The sequence below is a fragment of the Nannobrachium achirus genome (genome assembly GCF_963921795.1).
Source record: "Nannobrachium achirus genome assembly, chromosome: 22".
Lineage (NCBI taxonomy): Eukaryota > Metazoa > Chordata > Actinopteri > Myctophiformes > Myctophidae > Nannobrachium > Nannobrachium achirus.
In genome coordinates this window covers 38,231,904-38,252,702 of record NC_137829.1, presented here as the reverse complement: position 1 = coordinate 38,252,702, position 20,799 = coordinate 38,231,904, and the positions used below count along the sequence as shown (strand labels likewise).

Below are 20,799 nucleotides of genomic sequence, written 5' to 3'. Positions count from 1 at the left end.
ATCTGCACTCTGCACACATCTCGGGGTACTAGTCAGGCTTTTATGAACACCCCAGACAGTTTTTAAGTTGCTCGATTCAGTATTTAGATAGTTGTTATTCATTTTATCAGACACGCCTCCTTCCTATACAAACCCATTGTTATTTCAAACTCTGGAAAGTCGAGGACCACTATTCTAAGGAAACTGATTGGTCAAAACCTACATGTCCATGATTATTCTATAAAGACAAAAATAAATGTATATTCAAACCCCAACTTAACTGACTTTCAAGAGCTCTACAATAGGCCCTCTACCATTTTTGCTCTACACTAAATATTCTTCGCATGAAAATAGCCAATCTACTACTTTCGCCGAATGTTACACCCAAAATATTCTAGGGTTTGAGTGGTTAAAAGGTACATGTCTTGTCTTGGACATTGCAATGTGCAAGAAAATATTCTCATATCCTGAATCATACCAGACAACCTAAAAACAGCAACTATGACTCATTTTGACCATGAGCTCAATTTGATTTGCACGATACTTAGAACAGTCAGTCTACGAACAAATACATTTCCAGCACCCCTGCTTCAGTGTCAAGAAAAGAGAGTGTGTGTGTGTGTGTGTGTGTGTGTGTGCGTGCGTGCGTGCGTGCGTGCGTGCGTGCGTGCGTGTCCGTGTCCGTGTCCATATATAAGACCTGCAAATTCATCTCTGTACCAGCCAATGTTGTTTCACCCACATTTACACCCCCCAATACATCCGTACAAGCTGTACAAGCCCTATTCCAAAGGGCCAATTATACCTCTAATTCAGATTTAGCACCATGGTCTGCCTCTTGCGCTGGCTCAATATAGGGATCGGTTTGTATTTGAAATCTGGACGAAAATCCATGTCCTCTGACCGGACCTCTATGCACAGTGTGTATTATAACTTTGATTATCTCAGCTATTATTGTTCTTCTAGACTCCCTTGTATTCATTCACACTTCAAATTGAGGTGGAAGGTCACACTCTGACATTAAGAATCACTTATGGCAGCAGAACATAGTGGTTCTACATTAGCCATCGTCTAGTCCGGTATCATCTTCACTATAAGTCTCCCTGCGAGCTCTGGAATCAGTCAGCAGATCTTTAATGAAGGTAACCTCCTCTTCGAGCAATGGACACGCCAGATAGAATAAAGCCATGAATACAAATAAACCCTATTCATCTGACTTTCAAGCACTTTCAAGGAGGCTGAGGCAAGTCATTAAAAAGATTTTCATTGGCAGCTTAATGTAACTCTTACCACAATGCATGATATAATTGAGAAAGCAGTGCTTTTTATATGCTGTCAATTTTATGTATTAGAATTTCTATGTTTACCACATTATAGATATCATTTACAGCTGTTTGAGTAAATAGGACACTTGCAGAGTGCAGACTTACAGTATGTTTACAGGTTTCATCAAAAAACCGTTGCATTTTAATTGTTTCCTTGTTCACTTTTGCATCCAACTCAATCAAATGCTTGGAGTTAAAAAGCAGTTAAAAGTCAGAACTGAATTAATTACTCGACTAGCATATTGTCCAATATAAGGACCCAAACGGAAACAAGACCCCAAGGACCTTTTGGGTGTGTTTTTAGACTTTTAGACTAAGTATTTTGACTGTACTTTACATTTCTGTCTAATAAAATATTCAATCAAGCAATCAATGTCTGGTCAGTGTTAATTCCGAAGACTAAAACTAGGACGAAAAATCTTCGTCGACTAACTTCTTCCGCTGACAAAAACTAAATAAAAACTAAAAAACTAAGCTCTCACCCGCCAACTGTCATCCAGCCTTTCGTTGCCCTCACGAGGTGTCTCCCGCACTGCCCGACACACTGAGACAGAGATCGCAGCGTGTCTAGAGCGTGAACCGACACTCTCAACCTCAGAGATAGAGAAGTGAGCAACGGCATGCATCCATACATAATGTCCAGATGATACCGCCTTGGGTCCCGTCTTTAGAATGCATCCTTACGTTAACATCCAGATGATACAGTCTCAGGTCCCGTCTTCGGCATAAATCCATACGTTAATAATATCAACACAGCACTGACGCTTGGTGTCAGACAGAAGCTCACCCACTGGTCCATGACACGGAGCCCACCAGAGAAAGCTCCCCGGTAAGCTGCTTTTGAAGTTCACACACACACACACACACACACACACACACACACACACAATCACACACACACACACACACACACACACACACACACACACACACACACACACACACACACACACACACACACACACCCCTAACTCCTGACCAGACTCAGATTAGCACAGACCATCCAGTAAGTAATCCTGTGTGTGTGTGTGTGTGTGTGTGTGTGTGTGTGTGTGTGTGTGTGTGTGTGTGTGTGTGTGTGTGTGTGTGTGTGTGTGTGTGTGTGTGTGTGTGGACGCACGTGCACGCCTGTGTTTTGATTGTAAAATAATTGTGGCACATATGAGATAAACCTGATGGATCTGTTAATTGCCAACAGGATGGCGATTACAGCAGCTAGAGATCCAGTAGACATCTGATGTTAAACGGCAGGCACACAGTGGGCTACAATGACTGCAACTTCCCACTTCAGGATGGAATCTATTCTTGGCCGGTGCACTATTTTCACATGCTGTCCAAAAATAGATCCATACATACAGTATGGTAGACTTTACACCACTGACTCTTTATCCTAGTCTGATCTTCTAGGATCACAGAAACGTTGTCTGAGCACTGCGGGTACTGACCTTACTACTTAATGATAGCAGCTTATAACGTTAGGATTTTTTAATTGATTCTACCTGTCCTGTTCCATGTTCACCTGAACGAGACAACATCAGCTAAAATATGCTTGAATTGACTAAGGCCAGAACAAATATTGAAAAACAATATGAATATTGAAAAACAAACAGAAAGAAATGTTTTGGAGCCGGAGCTCTTAACATCACCCAGAGTACAGTAGTGTGTATACGTTGTGAGGTTAGTTAGTTTGTAGAGTGAGACTCACAGACATGTGTTTTCTATGTTTGGGATTAAGATGAGCCAAGAATAGAGAGGTCTGGACACAAGAGACTTCCCAGTGTAGAGAAGATCAGACGTGTTAAAATCAGAGAGCAGGGGAAAACACAACCAACACCAACACTGCTGACCAGCAGTCCACACGCACACACACACACACACACACACACACACACACACACACACACACACACACACACACACACACACACACACACACACACACACACACACACACACACACACACACACACACACACACACACACACACACACACACACACACACACACACACACACAGGCTGACAGGCACGCACAAACAAACTCTCACCTCACCACCTGTTTCAACATACTGTAGGCTAGATCAGAATGCAGTGCTGATGCCAGCGGTGTGCTTGCAGCTGTGTGTGTCACGGTTTACCTTATACCGTAACTCTTTTCACTGACAAAAACCAAATGAAAACTAAATAAAAATTAAGCTATGATGACTAAAACTTAAGACTAAATATATTTTACAATTTCGTCAACAAATAAAAACTAAATCAGGGGAAACTCTACTTCATTTCAGTGGACAGATATGAAATAGTATATATATTTAAGGACTTAATGCCATACTTCACACCATTAACTACTTTGTTGGGGGACCCAATGACACAACTCAACTGCTACACAATCTAATTCATATCAAACAAATGCATCATGGAGAGGGCTCCATGGATTGATTACTTCCATGTAGACATTGAAATGTCAGTTCTATATTTTCTATTCTTCAGAATTAAGGCATCGTTTGGCTGAACAAACACCTGCAGTTCCTCCCTGCCACTGGAATGCCACCAGTGACCCAGAACTCACTTCTGGAGGAGATCAAAGCCTTTGAGCTTACCAACATAAAGTAATGTTGACAGGAAATGCCTTTGTTCCTATTAGCCGACACAGTGTGACCCCCAGGTCAAATCCAAAGATTTGTGTTATGTGTTGTTATTAAGTTGTGAAATAGTACACTAAGTCTAACAAAAGGCAAGGTACTGTAATTATGCGAATGTCTAGATATGTAACCAGGATGCAGTATATCAAAGATTTCAGAAATTTTCAGAAACATTCTGAGGTATATTCCTGGGCTCTTAAGTTCAGCTGAACTTATGTAGTATGTACAAGGTTCAGAAAATGTTTGGATATCCTTTTGCGTGTGTAGAGACAAACATACAGTAAACAACACTCACAGGACTACAGACATATTGTCATTATCATTGTTGTATAATTGAATTGTACCTCTTTCTGTTGCCTCTCCAGTTCCTTCATTCGGATCTCTCTGGCTTCTGCCCTAGCTGCCCTCTTTGCTGCCAGCCTGGCCTCCGCCTGAGAGTGAGAGAAAGTGAGATGGGAGAAGTGAGAGAAGTTAATATAGTTCAATTCCAGAAACACACACATCTATAAATGGTGAAGACACATGTGACCAGAAATCCTGTTCTTAGACAGCTACAATGAATGATGGGAAAGTCGCAAGTCATGACTAGAGAGAGAGAAGGAGTCAGCAGTTGTGTTTGGTTGTCATTTGTCAACACGACAGCAGTCAGTGAAAACACAGAGTCATTTGAAAGTCGCAGGGTCTCATGGTGTTAATTTCATATAACAATGCATGCCAAATGACGCTATTAATAGACATCGATTATATTGATGGATAGCATCCTGGCAATGTCTACAAAAGCGGGAAAATAATAGGAACATATTGTATTTGTGTATCTACCATGTATGATCCATGTCAACATGTTTGACCTGTGTTAATGTGTGTGTGTTTGTGTGCATGTTTATGAGTATTGACTGGGGTGTACTCAGCAAAATCAGGCCCTTTTCCTTAAAAGGACCTCTCTCTCTCTCACTGTGTGTGTGTGTGTGTGTGTGTGTGTGTGTGTGTGTGTGTGTGTGTGTGTGTGTGTGTGTGTGTGTGTGTGTGTGTGTGTGTGTGTGTGTGTGTGAGCGAGAGAGAGAGAGAGAGCACTTCCTTCCTGCCTTCTGCATCTGTCAGAATGTGTCTGGGCTGGGGAATGCTGTATGGTGGGTGGGGTCACTGCTCATGAAGCCCCTCCTACTATCATCATTGGTTGAGGGGTGGCACTAGAGAAAAAGCAAGGCATTTAACTCCCAACTGCTTCAACTGAGCTGTTAAGATGACTCCACACCAAAGAGACTACAACTCCTTCAGACTGGCAGTCTGTGGCATTTAGTTGGCACAGACTAAGCACAAACTCTAGTCGGCAGAAAGAACATTGTTTTTGCATTGAGAGCTCCTGGTTGTCGCAGGTACGATTACCGGTCAGGCAGCTATGTGTCGATGTGTCCCTGAGCAAGACCCTTAATCCCTAATTGCTCCCCACTCACTGCTCCTAGTTATGGGATGGGTAAAATGCAGAGAATAAATTTCATGTATGTGCAAATGTACTGTGACAAACAACTCCCCAAGGCGTGGGGCCTATATTATTATTATTTGATCTCTGTCTGCCAGTTCTGCTCATTATAAGCGACTTTAGGTCTTCCTGTAAAGTCGCTTGTAAACATTCATAGTTGCGGGTTGCTTTAGTTTATGTTTATTTTCTGAAGTGTAGTTGCTTATTTGGGTCTTGCTTTCAAGATTATTAAAAAGACGCTGATGTAAATGGTGAAAATGGTCACTTCTTTTGGGCTTGTTTTCATAGACCGGTTTACTCACAGAATCTGTCAAATGTGGCAACACATTTTCAGCCCCAGAAAACAAACAAAAGCATTTAGCGCTAGTAGCTTTGCTATGGAGCTGATAGATTGGTATAGGAATTGAGAGTTGAGAATGATAATATGGTATTTACTATTTAGTTCATATGCGGGACGGGAAAATGTCTCCGGCTTATTTAGGCTTGTTCTGCAGCAGTAGAAAACTAAAGGTCCACTCTACAGTTACCCCCTCAATTCTACCGACTCCTAGAAAAAGACGGCAAAAGACTGAACATGTCCAGTTTCTCATCAACCGGTTCCGACAGCTTTATCAACGGCAAGCGTCTCTTGCCGACAAGCTCCCGATGGCACACTGTCAGCAGCAGTCGCTTTCCACCTTCTTCCGTTGTAATACACTCAGAGAGTAGGATAACTTAAGGGTTTGACTGCGACTTTGCTACCCAAACTTGAGTTATTTTTTTTTTGTATAATTTCCTCTGCTGCAATCAGTCATTCTTTTATATTTAATAAATATCAAGATAAAAAATTAAAACAATACTGAAAATATACAGTAGCAAACAGCTAATTATGTGGAAGGGAGGAACACAGGAAGTGCAAAAAGCCTCACTGATTGTGACTTCCTGTCCTTGCTTTGGCCCATTCAGTGATTCATTAAATGGCATTTCCTCTTAGTCAATGACTGCTCATTGTCCTTGGATTGTTAATGTTTGTTCCTAATGTCCATGTGCTCAGCAAACGTGCTATTCAAACATCACAAATAACCCTGTGACTGTTTCATGCTGTGTCTAGCCCGAAAAGCAGTGGTTTTCAACCTTTTTCATATCAAGGTCCATTATTTATTCGGTATTTGAGCCACGGACCACCATTTGATGAGATTTAGCCTCCCAAAACGTAGAATATTAATTTATCGTTGGATACGAAGGCAAACGTTGATAAAAATAACAATTCCTCTACTTTCTCTAATTGTGAAGACTTTTACACTCTCAAGAGTTAAATATCTATAAGGGTCTATTTGGTTACCAACTCTCCATCATTTAGCTAGGCACCACGTGGAACCCCCTCAAGGACCACTGGTTGAGAACCACTGCTGTAAAAGAAGGATAAATGGTGCATTACAATAGCACTTTTTATCCAAAGCACTTTGCAATGTGCATCACACACACACACACACACACACACACACACACACACACACACACACACACACACACACACACACACACACACACACACACACACACACACACACACACACACACACACACACACACACACACACACACACACACACACACACACACACACACACACACACACACACACACACAGACAATGGAGGGAACCATGCAAGGCACCATCAGAGCAGTTAGAGGTGAATTCAGTGTCTTGTTCAAGGACACTTTGGCAGCCCGGTATTGAACCAGGAACCTTCCGACTCCCATAAGGCTGCTCTAGTACCTCCAGAACCAGCCCGTGCCGTGCCGTGCCTGCACTGGGGTGGCAGAATGGTGGTGCCCCAACTTTCATTTGATGAGCTTCTGTTGTGTTGCTGCCCTATCTGTTGTTGTGTTTCAGCAATATTCTTCAGCAAAACTGACTTAAACTTAGGTTTACCTACTCCAGGACTCTTCTTTATCGTGAGAGAAGTAACCAGAAATATTTATTGGGACGAGTTACTCCTGGCCTGTGCGTGAATTTGCAAAGATGAAAAATAGAAAAGTAATTTGTAGGCACGGTGCAATCAAATGTTTAGACAATCAAGGCCAACTTGATGTTGTTATTGTTAAGTCACATTTTTTACTACACTTGTTGTTGCACTTATTACATGTTGACTATCAGCACTTTTTGCCTCTATAGATAATAGGCCTAGTTGAGAGTATTCACTGTAATGTCACTGTTGTTTGTTATAGGACTTCAGTGACTTGCACCCATATGTCAGAAAGGCAAGCTCTCTCCTCTGGGGTTTCAAACAATCCATTCAACAACAACATTATCAGTCTCAGGGGTTTAAAGTTATGAGCCACACAGAGCTTATCAGCTTGTCACCGGTTTTTCATCAAGTTTGTAACTAGACTGGATAATTACACAGAGGTAAGAACAAAGGCAGGCGGAAGAGGAGAAACTCCAGTCCAGATATCTTAATGTCAAGTGAAAGTGGTCGCATAGAATGACAAGCGGTGTGATTAAATCCGGAGCCACAACTAGGTCACATACTTCTGCTGAGGTGACAGATGGCTGCTGGGGTTGACACACATGCCCCATGCAGTGAACGGCAGGATATGCAGACAATGACAGGAAAGAATTCTAAAGTAAAATGTAGTTAATCGTTTCTGCCGTATGAGCAAATATTACACACATTCTGAATCCTCTAGGACCTGAATTAAATACCACATGAATCCGGTACTAAACGCAGACAATTATTTGATCAATGTCTTCAATGACCAATATATCTGTTATTAGTTCGCCAACCCTCTGCGCTAATCATGCTACTATTGTATTTCAGGGGTATCAAAGTAAAAAATCAAACCTCGGTTCGAAGTGGAGCGGTGAATCTGTGTGTGTGTGTGTGTGTGTGTGTGTGTGTGTGTGTGTGTGTGTGTGTGTGTGTGTGTGTGTGTGTGTGTGTGTGTGTGTTTGTGCCTGCACAACAGCGCCCCTCCTTTAACTTGTGTGGCCACTCAAGGTATTGCCAGGCTACAGACATACCCAGCCAGCCAGCCAGCCAGCCAGCCAGCCACATAGCCAGCCAGCCACAGACATACCTGTCTATTGGGAGCGCTTTCACCGCTCCAAAAAAGTTAAAGCAGTGTGAAAGGAGTGGTGCAGGCTGCTCAACAGCACCTTAGGGTGGCTGCAGCTGGTGTTGCTGTACTCATACTCATACAGACATGGTTCCATGTGTATCTAGCCTGTGATCTATGCATTATCTATGCATCCACATGATTCCACAATCCACAAGTTTCCTGTGTCCCATGAGCCTGTGTGTGAAAGGTGGGCATCACTTCCTGGTCTTCTTAGCCGTTCATTCTGATTTCTGACTGGTTGCTGTTGTGAGCCTGTGACACCTGAATCTCTGAATCTCTCTCTCTCTGTAATTTTCTTGATTTTTCAAAAATAGCAGATCTACAAGCTCGCAGATCTTGTATAGCTGCTATTTTTCAATAGTTAAAGCATAAAATAATGATACACAATAATGTGTACCCGTTCTGAATGGGTTAACGTGTAACAGCTCACTTTTTTTTCCTTTTTGTGTTTTTCTTTACGATGTAATGGAGACCCTATTACATGGGACACAGGAGACTAACGCACAAAAACTAAAATGACACATGAACTACAGTAGGACAGGATATTATTACAATATCAATTTGAACACACTTAAGAAAGAGGAAGTGACAGAGGAAGTGACAGAGCTGAGTCATACACAAGAGGTCACGTAGCCCACTGTCGACACGTCTACCCATCCAATTCTAGCGTTAGAGAGCTGTGGGTAATACATGCTATAGGTTCCCACCCTTTTGCTCTACAAAAACCTCTATATTGTTAATGCCCAGAATCAATATTTGAGCATCCAACACAGACATGGATCAAACAGTATTATGAAATACTGCTCACATGATCACAGAGTGCCTGAAGGTTATCTCGGGGAAAGTTATCTGAAAGTCAATGTAGCCTACGCTACGCGACTGATGACTTAGCTAATCTGGAACTGTCTGGAAGGAAAGAAAGTTGTATTCAACTGGCACTATATCTCACACACACACACACGTCATTATAAAGCTAATTCTTATAAAAACCATTTGTCAAAATACACTGTGATGTCGGCCCCAGTGAGTATGTGGACTCCTGGGGCGTCTGCTTTCTCACACATGGTGTACCTGTGTTTATGTACGGCACCTCTTCTCTTAAAACACAACCAGCAGCACTCTTATTAAGTGGGCCAAAAGACAGAACCTCACCTCACTTCCTCCTCCGGTACGACTATTTATAATGACCTACATGGACTGCACTTCTACCAGAACCGTTCTAATTCCGCACAATTTCCAACAGTGTCACCGTCCTCCCGAGAGTGAATGAGCTAGTTTGTTTCAACTGGAGGGGAAGAAAAAGATTGAAATTGATACAAACGCACAATTTATAAACACTGTAAATAAAATCAGAGTTAGTGCTGTCCAAAATAGGACGGGACAGTGTGTGTGTGTGAGTAGAAGGAAGATCTTATGAGACATTGGTTGACAGGAGCCCTCAATGTTGCCATTTTTAAAGATTATGATATTATATTACCGTAATAGATACTAGTGTCTATTGTCCACTTTGAAATAACTGACATAAAAAATTAAATAAAAAATAAACTGCTCTAATAAAATTATCTCTGTCAACTGAGGTCTCTGACTATATTTAAATCTTTGAATTTCAGGGGCAGCCCTACCATCAATCCTCCGTGGAGCGTACTACGAATGTGCTCAGCATGTTTTCAATTCAACCAGTGTCTGATTATGTGAATTGTCTGCCTTTATATATAAATGAAATATATAGCACTTTTCCAGTCGTTTTGGCCCGTCAAACCGCTTTACAATGTAGCTTGAATATGTTGGTATTGCGGTATCACAATAACAGCTCAGAGGTATTGGCCTGGATCCGTTGTCTGCAGCTGACAACTCTCTCTCCGAGGACACCAGGTCTTTATCAAGAGCTCCCAGTCCCAGTACAACCAGACCTAAATACCGGTCTAGGCTTAGTGTACCGCACCACTCCCATACCCCACGACGAACCAAATTCGTCAGACCTTTTAATGACCACAAGTGCTGAAAGACGGGACAAAGAGGGGGGTACAGAAATAACTCTGAACTCGGAGCAGGCGGAGGTTAGCTCATCCGTGAGATGAGGTGGAAAGGTTCATCTCAGGAAGTGTATTCACACTTCAGGCCATGTTGAGAGACAAACATATTGTTCATTTTACAGTCAAAGCCTACCACTAATTATTTGCATTATGCATCTTATGAGTAGGCGTAAGTCTACTGGACTGGACCATTACTGTGAAGTATTTCCTGTTTTCATAACGTCATTGTCAGCTTTTAAACACAATGTGGAAACTGTGGCACCACTGGCCCTGCAGGGCCCAACAGCCACAGCATCACTTCAACACAACCAAACCTCTAAAACAGTGCTTCTCAGCAGAAGAGCAGATCACCTCAATGACAGGAGGTGGGAGACAGACAGCTGCCCTCCCTGGCTTCTCTGATTAGGTGTCTGTCTGACACACACATGCGCACACGCACACACAGAGTGAAATACTGTAAATGCTGCTTCAGATTTCTCTACAAATTCACTGGGGAAAGGCAAACTGAACATCGAACAAACACGAATCAACAAAATACTATGTATTACTTTGGTATTTGGTGGGAAGAAACTAGTTATTCTTGAACGTAATAAAATTGCTCCAGCGTTCAACCTTGATGGAAGCCACATTGGTGCAACACATTTCTATTGTTATACAACGATGGCACATTTATTTGAGAAGAATGCACACACTGGCATGATGAATGCCAGTGTGGTGATAACTTCACAGACTGTGACGTACACAAGTGTCACTTGGGGAACAGAAATAGTCACGTTGAGGTCACCCAGATGTTTCCCTTTGGTTCTGGAAGGACTTCCTTGGTTTGTTTGTGTCTAAGGGACAAACATGGAGCAGCTTGTGGTCAAAGACAAGACGCTTCACTCAGAACAGTTTATGTAGCATTGTGCATCCGTCACTATACCGCCACATGCACCACCACTACTGCTGCTGCTGCTACTACTACTGTCACTACAACCACTATTACTACTAGTAACTACTACTACTACTACTGTCTGTCATAACAATTACAATTTAGGCATTTAGCAGATGCTCTTAATCCAGAGCAATTTACCGTAAACTAGGACAACACAAGGTAAAACATGAAATACATTAGCAATAGTAGTAATCTAGTATCATTGCGACCGAAGGTCGCAGTATACCATGAAAAATGTCGCAGCTTGTCTTTCCGTCCGTACAGGAAGTGATGTCACGTGACATCACGTGACATCACCTCATCAAAGATCAAACCCTGGATATCCATACTGAGTGTGTGAGTCAGTCAGTCAGTACAGATTTTTACAGTCTATGGGTTGGTTCCCTTGTCACTGTGACATCACAGGTGATATCACAGGTGACATCACCTATATAAAAGTCCATATATGGTATTGGGTATCCCTTTTATGCCCATATATGAAGATCCCTGATGTCATCGATATATATATTTCACTGGCCAGATGGCAAAGGCATGACCCATATCTGTGTGGCTGGTTCAGATAGGGATCTCCATGTATGGGCATAAAAGGCATAAAATTGTCTAAAGTATATACATTAGACAATGTGATGCATCGCGACACAAAATTGATAAATTTCTGCATAATGAGTACTTTTACTTTTTGTACTTGATGCCAATAATTTTGTACTTTTACCTTTACTTGAATAGCAGACTTTTACTTGTAACAGATGAATGCAATGAAGTATTGATACTTTTACTTAAAGGGGGCCTGTCACCTAAAGGGTTACTGTCACTTTAACACATTGACCGCCATTTTAACATACCTCCGTACTCCCACCTGCCATTCGTCTCCATAGACTTCCATGTAATTGGGTGTGCACGGATCATGCACACCCATGCCTAGATAATGCACCACGTGTGTCCACCTTGCTCACAGCTTTCAAACAAAAAAATCCGAATGGAAATCCGTTCAGGCATTCCTGAGATAACAGCCACTATGTTTAACAAAGATGGCTGCCAAAATGGCTGCCATGCTTGAAAGATGGGGTTGCTATGGGGGTTAAACATGAAATTTCGCGATTGCTATCATGCCTACTCCATTTTTTGGGGTCAAAATTTTTTTTTAAAAAAAATTTTTTTTTGAATTTTTTTTTTTTTTTTTTTTTAATTCTCGGGACTATCGGGCCTGGCGGGGAAAGACATTGGAATAATCTCGGGACTATCGGGCCTGGCAGGGAATGAGTTAAGAATCATCTTAAAAAACAAGTTAATATTTTTATGATGTTGTGGGGATGAGCAATTATAAGCCAATCAAATTAATTGTCTGTATAGCCTGGCTGTATGACTACTTACTGTACTGGTCAGCTGTTGTTGGGGGGCGAGGGGCTGTTTCAGACCGTTTTCAGAGAAGCTCATGTCACAGTGTAATCTGCCCCTCAACCCCTTTAGGTGAAGGTACCCCTTTAAGTAAAACATGTAAATACTTTTTTCACCACTGCCAACACTACACTGCTATTACGATTATACTACATACTGTAGCTAGCAGCAGTAGTAGCAGTAGTATACTAAACTGCTGCTGCTGCTGCTGCTGCCACTACTATAACCAGATTCTATTACAGATTCTAACCACTATTTCTACTACTTCCAGACTGCTACTTCTGTCATTACAACAACTATGCTGCTGCTTCTTCATCATCCACTGTCATGTGTAAGTTAACGTTGCCTGCGGGTTGTGCAGCAGATGTCATAAATATGCTTAACTGCTTATTGCGACCGTAGGTCGCATTTACTACCAAAACCTCCACGGGCTGTCTGTCTGTCTGTCTGTCTGTCTGTCAGTGAGTCCGTCACACTTTTGCCCTGCTCATATCTCCACAACCGTTGCCCCCATCCATGCCAAATTTTGCACACATACTCCTTGACTGCCAAACTACAACCTCCAAGGACCCCCGGAGCCCCAGGGACCCCCAGGTCCCTGGGGGACCCCCAGATGTAAAAAATGACCAAATGTGCAAAAATGACCAAATGACCACCCCAACGGGGCTGCTCGCGGGGAATTCCCGGGGACCACCGACTCCTGGTGCTCCAGAACGGATGCAAAAGTGGTGGCGCCCCCAGTGGAGGACCCCCTGCCACTGCAGCGCACATAAAATGCCGTAACTCGGGCTAGGAGCGTCCGGGAGAGCCGGGGCCGGTACCTATTCGTCCGCCAAGGCAACGTGGAGACCCCACCTCTCATTTCTCACATGGCCCTATTCTAGCGCCACCTTCAGGCCGATTTTTAAAACACATTTTTGGACACTGCTCCTACAGTTTTTGCCCTAAAATCACGAATATCACTACACAGCATGTCTACACTCATGTCATCAACATGGATCAGGAAGATTTGGGAAAAACACATTTTTGCCCTATTTGTGGAGATAAGCCACCTACGGTCGCTTATCTCCCGATTAGGGAGTCTTACTGGTTCTTTCTTGTTACGAATCAAGCAGGATGATTGAATTAGGCGTATTGAGAATGAGGACTGGGCGTGGCCTTGCAAAAATCGGTCCATTTCCGCTGCCATCTTTGTTGTTAGAATCATGGATAAAATGAAGCATGACCGGAGAACAGAAATGACAGTTTGCTGGTTGTAGACAGACGATAGATTGGGCAATGCAAGTGTACTCTATTACAAGTCGAAGTCCAGTAGGCCTATTCAAAATGTACATGAGTAAAAGTATAAAAGTATTGGTAATGGTATCAAAATGTACTTAAAGTAGCCTACCAACAGTAAAAGTAGGCCTACGCATTGTGCAGAAGGTCCCTTTCAAGTTATCAAAACATCTTTTGAAAATAGCATGGATCTAACATTGTGAGCTTGTAGATCGGCTATTTTCAAATGGTCAAAATATATTACTAACTAAAGTTTTGAAATAAATGCAGTGGAGTAAAAGTAGGCCTACAATATTTTGATCAGAGATGTAGTGGAGAAGAAGTAAAAATATTGGCAAAGTACATATAACTCAAAAGTGTACTTAAGTACAGTACTTAAGTAAATATACGTAATTACTTTACACCACATAGCGTGCCTACAGCCAGTTATTGGGCCACTGCCAAGACCACTTGCAATTTGACTCGGCCATTACTCGGTCAATTTTCATCAAAAAATTTACATTTAAACGTGTCCATATTCACTGGAATGTCTGCTTTCATTTTCTGGTGCTCATTATTGTCGCCCAATAAAAAGATATCACGCTAAAATCGCGACTTCGGCTGTCCATGCATGAGTGCAGAAAGAGCACAAGCAGATCAGAACATCCATCACATTCATCCATTGCTTTTGAAATAAAGATCGGTTTATAATAATAAAACATTCCCTATAAACAGTAAAATGTGGGTGATCATTATGTTGATCAAATATGGTTTTATTGAAATGCAATCAAAGCCTATAGCAATTGAAGTAAAAGTATTGTTGCTTGCTCAACAAGTAGAACTAGTACAGACTGATCTTGATGCATCCAAGACCTAACAATTTAAATGGCCGCCAAAGTGGGCGGAGTAAAGCCTTAGCCCTGAATCTTACTGTGTCGTCATAACCGACAAGATCAATAGGTTTTGTATACTTTTGTTGTTGCAGTTGGTGTCTTTTTTTATGTTACAGTTCCAATAGGTGTTGCTAACTGTACTTCTAATGCTATCTATCTGTAAGCAAAAACTGCTGTGCTGTCTGATGCCTAAAGGTATCCATCTCTATTTAGTACTACTACTGGTCGTTTTGGTGGTGTCGCTGTTGTTGCTGCATGATGGCAGCAAGTATGTACTCACAGGAAGTTACACAATGTGATTGTGAGTGTACGGAGAATAACAGGCGGTTAGCTTCAGGAAGGAATTTCTCAGAGGGGCAGTGGACATGTTTAGTTCCTTTTGTTGATTTACGTCTTACTGGTTCTCTCACTATGGTCACTTCATCTTTCAACAATTATGTATACTTCGAACTGTGCCAGCCAGCCTGTGATTCATATACGTAGTTGTATATACATTACATCTTGCAGTGTTACAGTAATACCACACAGCTATGATGTCACTCACTAAGTGGGCACTTTCATTCAGGGCTCTTTGGAGATCTACTGTACAATAGAGAAATATGATTACGGTGTGTGTGTGTGTGTGTGTGTGTGTGTGTGTGTGTGTGCGTGCGTGCGTGCGTGCGTGCGTGCGTGCGTGCGTGCGTGCGTGCGTGCGTGCGTGCGTGCGCGCGCGCGTGCGTGCGCGCGCGCGTGCGCGCGTGCGTGCGTGCGTGTGCCTGCTAAAAGTGCTTCCAAACGCCCGAGTTGAAAATATTTTAGCTCTCAACAAGCAGAGAAAAACGCCACATGTGCACGCACATGCGCAAGGTAAATGCCCAGTGCCACACCACGCTGCTTGGGCTTCCAAAAATGTGACACTACCATCATAAATGTACTAATTGCTGTGCAGTGGTAGAACAGTCAAACAGTAACAACACTAGAAAAGCATTACAGTCCTACGCTGTGAGTAGGACATAATGTTTAGAGGATCCAGTAATCCAGGTCCCTCAAAGTGTGCGCAATGGCACCCTAGGGTGTCTGGACCGGCGATGTCCAGTGGTGCCTCAGAATACTTTGATAATATTTGGAATTTATCAATGTCGCTTGCACTTTACTTGGTGAGCCTACAGTACACCAAGTCTCTTAACCAAAAATAGCCGCTCTACAAGCTCACAACGCGTCACTTGTCTTGGTGTATGTCCCCCCCAAAATAGGGATGCTGGGGTTTAAGTGGCTAAACGCCAAGTATAAATGTTAATTTCAATCTATCCTAATGATAACAGATATTTTCTTTCTTAAGTTTTCCTTGTGACATATTGTATCTTAGGGGGAAAGATTTACGTACCGTTTTATATGAAATAACGTGCTAAAATTAACAATGGGGTGCTGTGGGTGAAAAGGGTTATTTACAGGGGTGACCTGAGAGATGTTTGAGAACCACCAGAGTAATCAACACCAAATAATTACACAAGAAATGGGAAAGGCCTTGGTGTGTGCCGCTATGGCCTAAACCAGTGGCTCTCATCTCAACCTGTGGGTTGGAACCCCCAGCTGGGTGTCCACATGATTTTTTGGGGGGGGGGGGGGGGGGTCCCCAACCCAGTCCCCAGATGACAGTGCAGTGACAATTTAGGCCTAGGATTATTGAATGCTTTAACTATTGAAAAATAGCAATCTACAAGCTCACAGCGGCAATCTACAAGCTCGCATTGTAGATCTGCTATTTTTGGAAAAACTTGTGAAAATGTGTGCAAATCCAAAAGCCAGATTGCTGATATTGAAACATGGGTTTTTCAAAAAACCTCAGAAGGATTCAAAAGACACTTCAAATTTTTGACGATTTTTCAAAAATAGCAGATCTACAAGCTCGCAGCACGGCACTCGGTGCCGCGCTGTGAGCTTGTATATCTGCTATTTTTCAATAGTTAAAGCATTCAATAATCCTAGGCCTAACTTCTTAATACCAAAAAAAAAAGAAGGCTAGCTGCATCAAAAGTAGTAAACAGACTATACTATCAAATAATATAAGAAAGAGGAAAACATTGAGAAAATAGCCGAGCTATTTATTTTCACAATATTTATCTGGAGTCAAACTAAATGTAATGCCTAAACTCTTACAATTCCAAGTGCTGGGGGTGTCACGGTATGAAATGGTTGAGCACCACTGACGTAATCAGCCTTCAAATGCACAATTCAGTGTGTGCAATGCATGGCCCCTGAATTTGAAGTGCTGTTCCTTCAACAGGATAAATGGGCATTCTAGGCATTCTGTGAAAGGATTCGTATCACCATGGCAACGCTGTGACCTCGAACACAGTAATAGAATGATGAGGATTCGCTTTCTTTTTAGTTTTTGTTTGAGAGATAAGATTTATCTCTGAGAGATTCAACATTCACTGTACATATACACACACATACTGTATCCTTGAACAGGACCACTTGAGTTCACACACTGCATATCTGAAGCCATCCAGACATTGCAGAAGCAATACACAGGGTTCCCACACATTTTTAAGTGTGCCTGCCATGCAATGGCAAAACACTTATTGTACTCCGCCATACTTAAGTAATTAAGTAACGTTCTTGCAAATTTGGAGCCGTAATAACTGCCGCACGATTTATGCCACCGCCGCAATATATACATCAAAACGTGCGGCTCGGCCGGGAATGGTGTGCTATTACTTTTCTAAGAGAAAAGTTGTATCGTTTAATTGATATTAATTTATTAGTGAATTAATTTTACCCATTGACTTATAATGGGAATCGCAAAAACTCACATTCAATATTTTTTTTCTCGCAAACCATAGGGGCTACAGTTTCAAAACTTGGAGAGGAGATTTATAATGATATCAAGGATTAAATAAAAAATAATTTCGTCAGTTGGCCTCATGGTGGCGCTATAACAGCCCACTTTACCTTTCGGCCTGTAACTCTTGAACCGTAGGTCGGAAAATTAAAATTCCTTTTTCCCTGGATTCCTTGGGTCATGACGCATCTCCTCATATAGGCCACGCCCATTTGCGTCAGGAGAGATTTTCCGCCATTTTGAATTTTCTTCAAAACACACTTTTTGCTCCTTTTCCTACATATTTTCTCCAAATGTCACAAAAATCGATACACACGATCTATGAACTCATGCGATAAACATAATTAAACGATATTTTGATAGTCCATACCGTTCTTCCGTAACAGGGTTCCAAAGTTAGCGGGAGGAGCCCGTTTTGTAAGAAGTAGCCATAAATCACAAACGAAACATCCAGTCAACACCAAATTTTAACCACAAGTGGGGGGCGCTATACTGAACATATACTGAGCATTTCCACTTCGACCCATAGGGGGCACCACAAACGCGCAAAACGTAACCGTTTCATGCCAAAACGTGTTTTTCAGGGGGAACGACCCTCTCAAAACGAAACACTAACACCAACCGCTACACAAGGTTGCACAGACTTAGCGAGCTGCAGGCACACTTAAAATTTCTTAGAAATTTTCTTTTCTAGTTTCCAATGCATTTCCAAAAAATTTCCAAAACGTTTCCAGAATATTTAACCCAATTTCCAGGACTATATCGTCGTTGTCGGGTGGAAACCTTGTATCTCCAAGTTTAAAATGTCTAAACGTGTACGTTCTTTCGCCAAGTAAAGCCCTGCTTCATCATACAAGGCCGTCGCACAAAAGTAGTGAAAACAGCAGATCTACAAGCACACAACACCTCGCGGTGCAAGGCATTGTGTGCTTGTAGATCGGCTGTTTTCACTAGTTTAAATAATTTTTAAAATTATAAATGCAAAACAAATGGTTTTGGACATACAAGGTTTTCACCCAACAACGATATGACAATAATTCAGCGCAACAACAAGTTGCTTACTCCTATGTGCAATGCCCAAAGACAGGCATAGCAAAAATAAAAGTAGCTATTTTTTCCCAGACTTTCCAGGACCCTTGATGAATTTTAAAACTTTTCCAGTACTGGAAAAATATTTTTCTAATTTCAAAATATTTCCAGGAATTTCATGACCGTGGGAACCCTGAATACATTAAGCTTGACATTTTTGATTAGACATCTCACCAGCCTGACTTTACTGTATCCAGCCGTCATCTCCAAGTAAAGTTACTCACACACTCACTGCAATCTTTGGGACACGTTGTGTGCCACTGTTGCTTTAATCACAAAATGACCTAAGGTCTCACTTTTGTTGCCCTCTACACAACATTCCCATAAACAGCAGCATATCAGAGTCCTAAAACTGGACCTCATTTGGTAACATAACATTGAATATCAGCTCACGCCTCAGACTCCACCCATCACTGTTTCCTACGTTCTGTCTGCACGGAGCTCCAAAAGTGGTGAATAAACAGGAAGGCGTTTGTGATAACAATCTCAACTGGTCCTGCATGGGGATGATGTCATCAGCCCCACACACACCCCCACCCACAGTCCTCATGTCCTTTTATGGAGACTTGTCTTGTACAGGGGGGTCTAGGGAGGGATATTAACTGAATCCAGTGGGGTGCATTTCCACAATGTGTGTTTACACACGGAAATGTGAGGATATGTTGGGATTATTAATGTTTGTTTAAGAGTATAATCAGTGTTTCCTGGAGTATGTCAACCTGATATTGAACTCACGGTTATTTAGCCTCTGGACTGCTAATAATGGAACTCTAAACGCTGGGCAAACTGGGAAAGTCAGGCATAAAATATAGTGCATTGGTGACTTACCTCAGAGATTTTATTGGTGAATAGTCATTTAAAACGAAACTATATATCGATATATTATATATTCTATATTGTGTGTTTTTTATGTTACTCAAATTCAGTTCAGTTTTAAGTGTAATGTGATTCATATACGTAGTTGTATAGCCTACAGTACATTACATCTGGGAGTTGTACAGTAAAAAAACAGTTATGACGTCACTCACTGGGCACTTTCATTCAGGCCTCTTATGTGGAGATCTACTGTACATAGGAAAATATGATAACAGTGTGTGTGTGTGTGTGTGTGTGTGTGTGTGTGTGTGTGTGTGTGTGTGTGTGTGTGTGTGTGTGTGATGTGCGTGCGCTAAAAGCTTATTATTTAACCCCTACAAGATCAGGATTAAGTTAATCTATTGAAAGTTAGAAGTGTGACTTCATGTGGCCCCTTGGAGAAGACTTAACTGTGTTCTTAACCACAGCAGATTCTTGTCTGTCTGTCTCCAAGCTACAGACAAATCCTCTCTCAACAACATGATTGTCCACAATGCTGCTCTGACTGTGCCAACCTGCCTTGTTAATCCTCAGCCGACATTGTCACTGTGAGCTCTCACAAAACAAGCCATCCTCTGGGGATACAATGAACCCGTCTGGGTTCTGGGTTGGATGCTGCCGATGTCATGTCATGCGTGTTCTCAACCAGCGGGGTTGGGACCTACAGTATGCATGGGTCGAGGGGCCCTTCAAAATGGCAAGATGTCATGCTATTCAAGCCAGGATGTACTTCATTGTTACATCTTGTGTACAGGTACATAAGAGTAAAGCTTATTTTGGTTTGGCTTCCTTCAAACAATGCAGCAGCATAGATAATAACAACAGAATAATGATAAAAATCAGGGAAAAAAAGATTGAAAGAAAAGAGTATGCAAAAAAGAGCAAATCAGAGCATCAAATGTACAATGCGTATAATCTTGGAATATTGTACACACCAATAGCAAGTTTGTGTAAACAACTTCACGGTATAGTCTATGTACAACAGGTT

The 20,799-nt window shown here is 41.9% G+C and overlaps 1 protein-coding gene across 1 annotated transcript in view; it reads right to left on the bottom strand.

Moving 5' to 3' along the window:
- The window catches only part of LOC308307625 (uncharacterized protein), a 72,501-nt gene that overhangs the window by 42,963 nt on the left and 8,739 nt on the right, over positions 1-20,799 (bottom strand). The window contains exon 2 of the mRNA XM_080752891.1: positions 4,291-4,377. Coding sequence (XP_080609017.1) covers positions 4,291-4,377 — 87 coding nt within the window. The remainder of the gene's footprint in view (positions 1-4,290; positions 4,378-20,799) is intronic.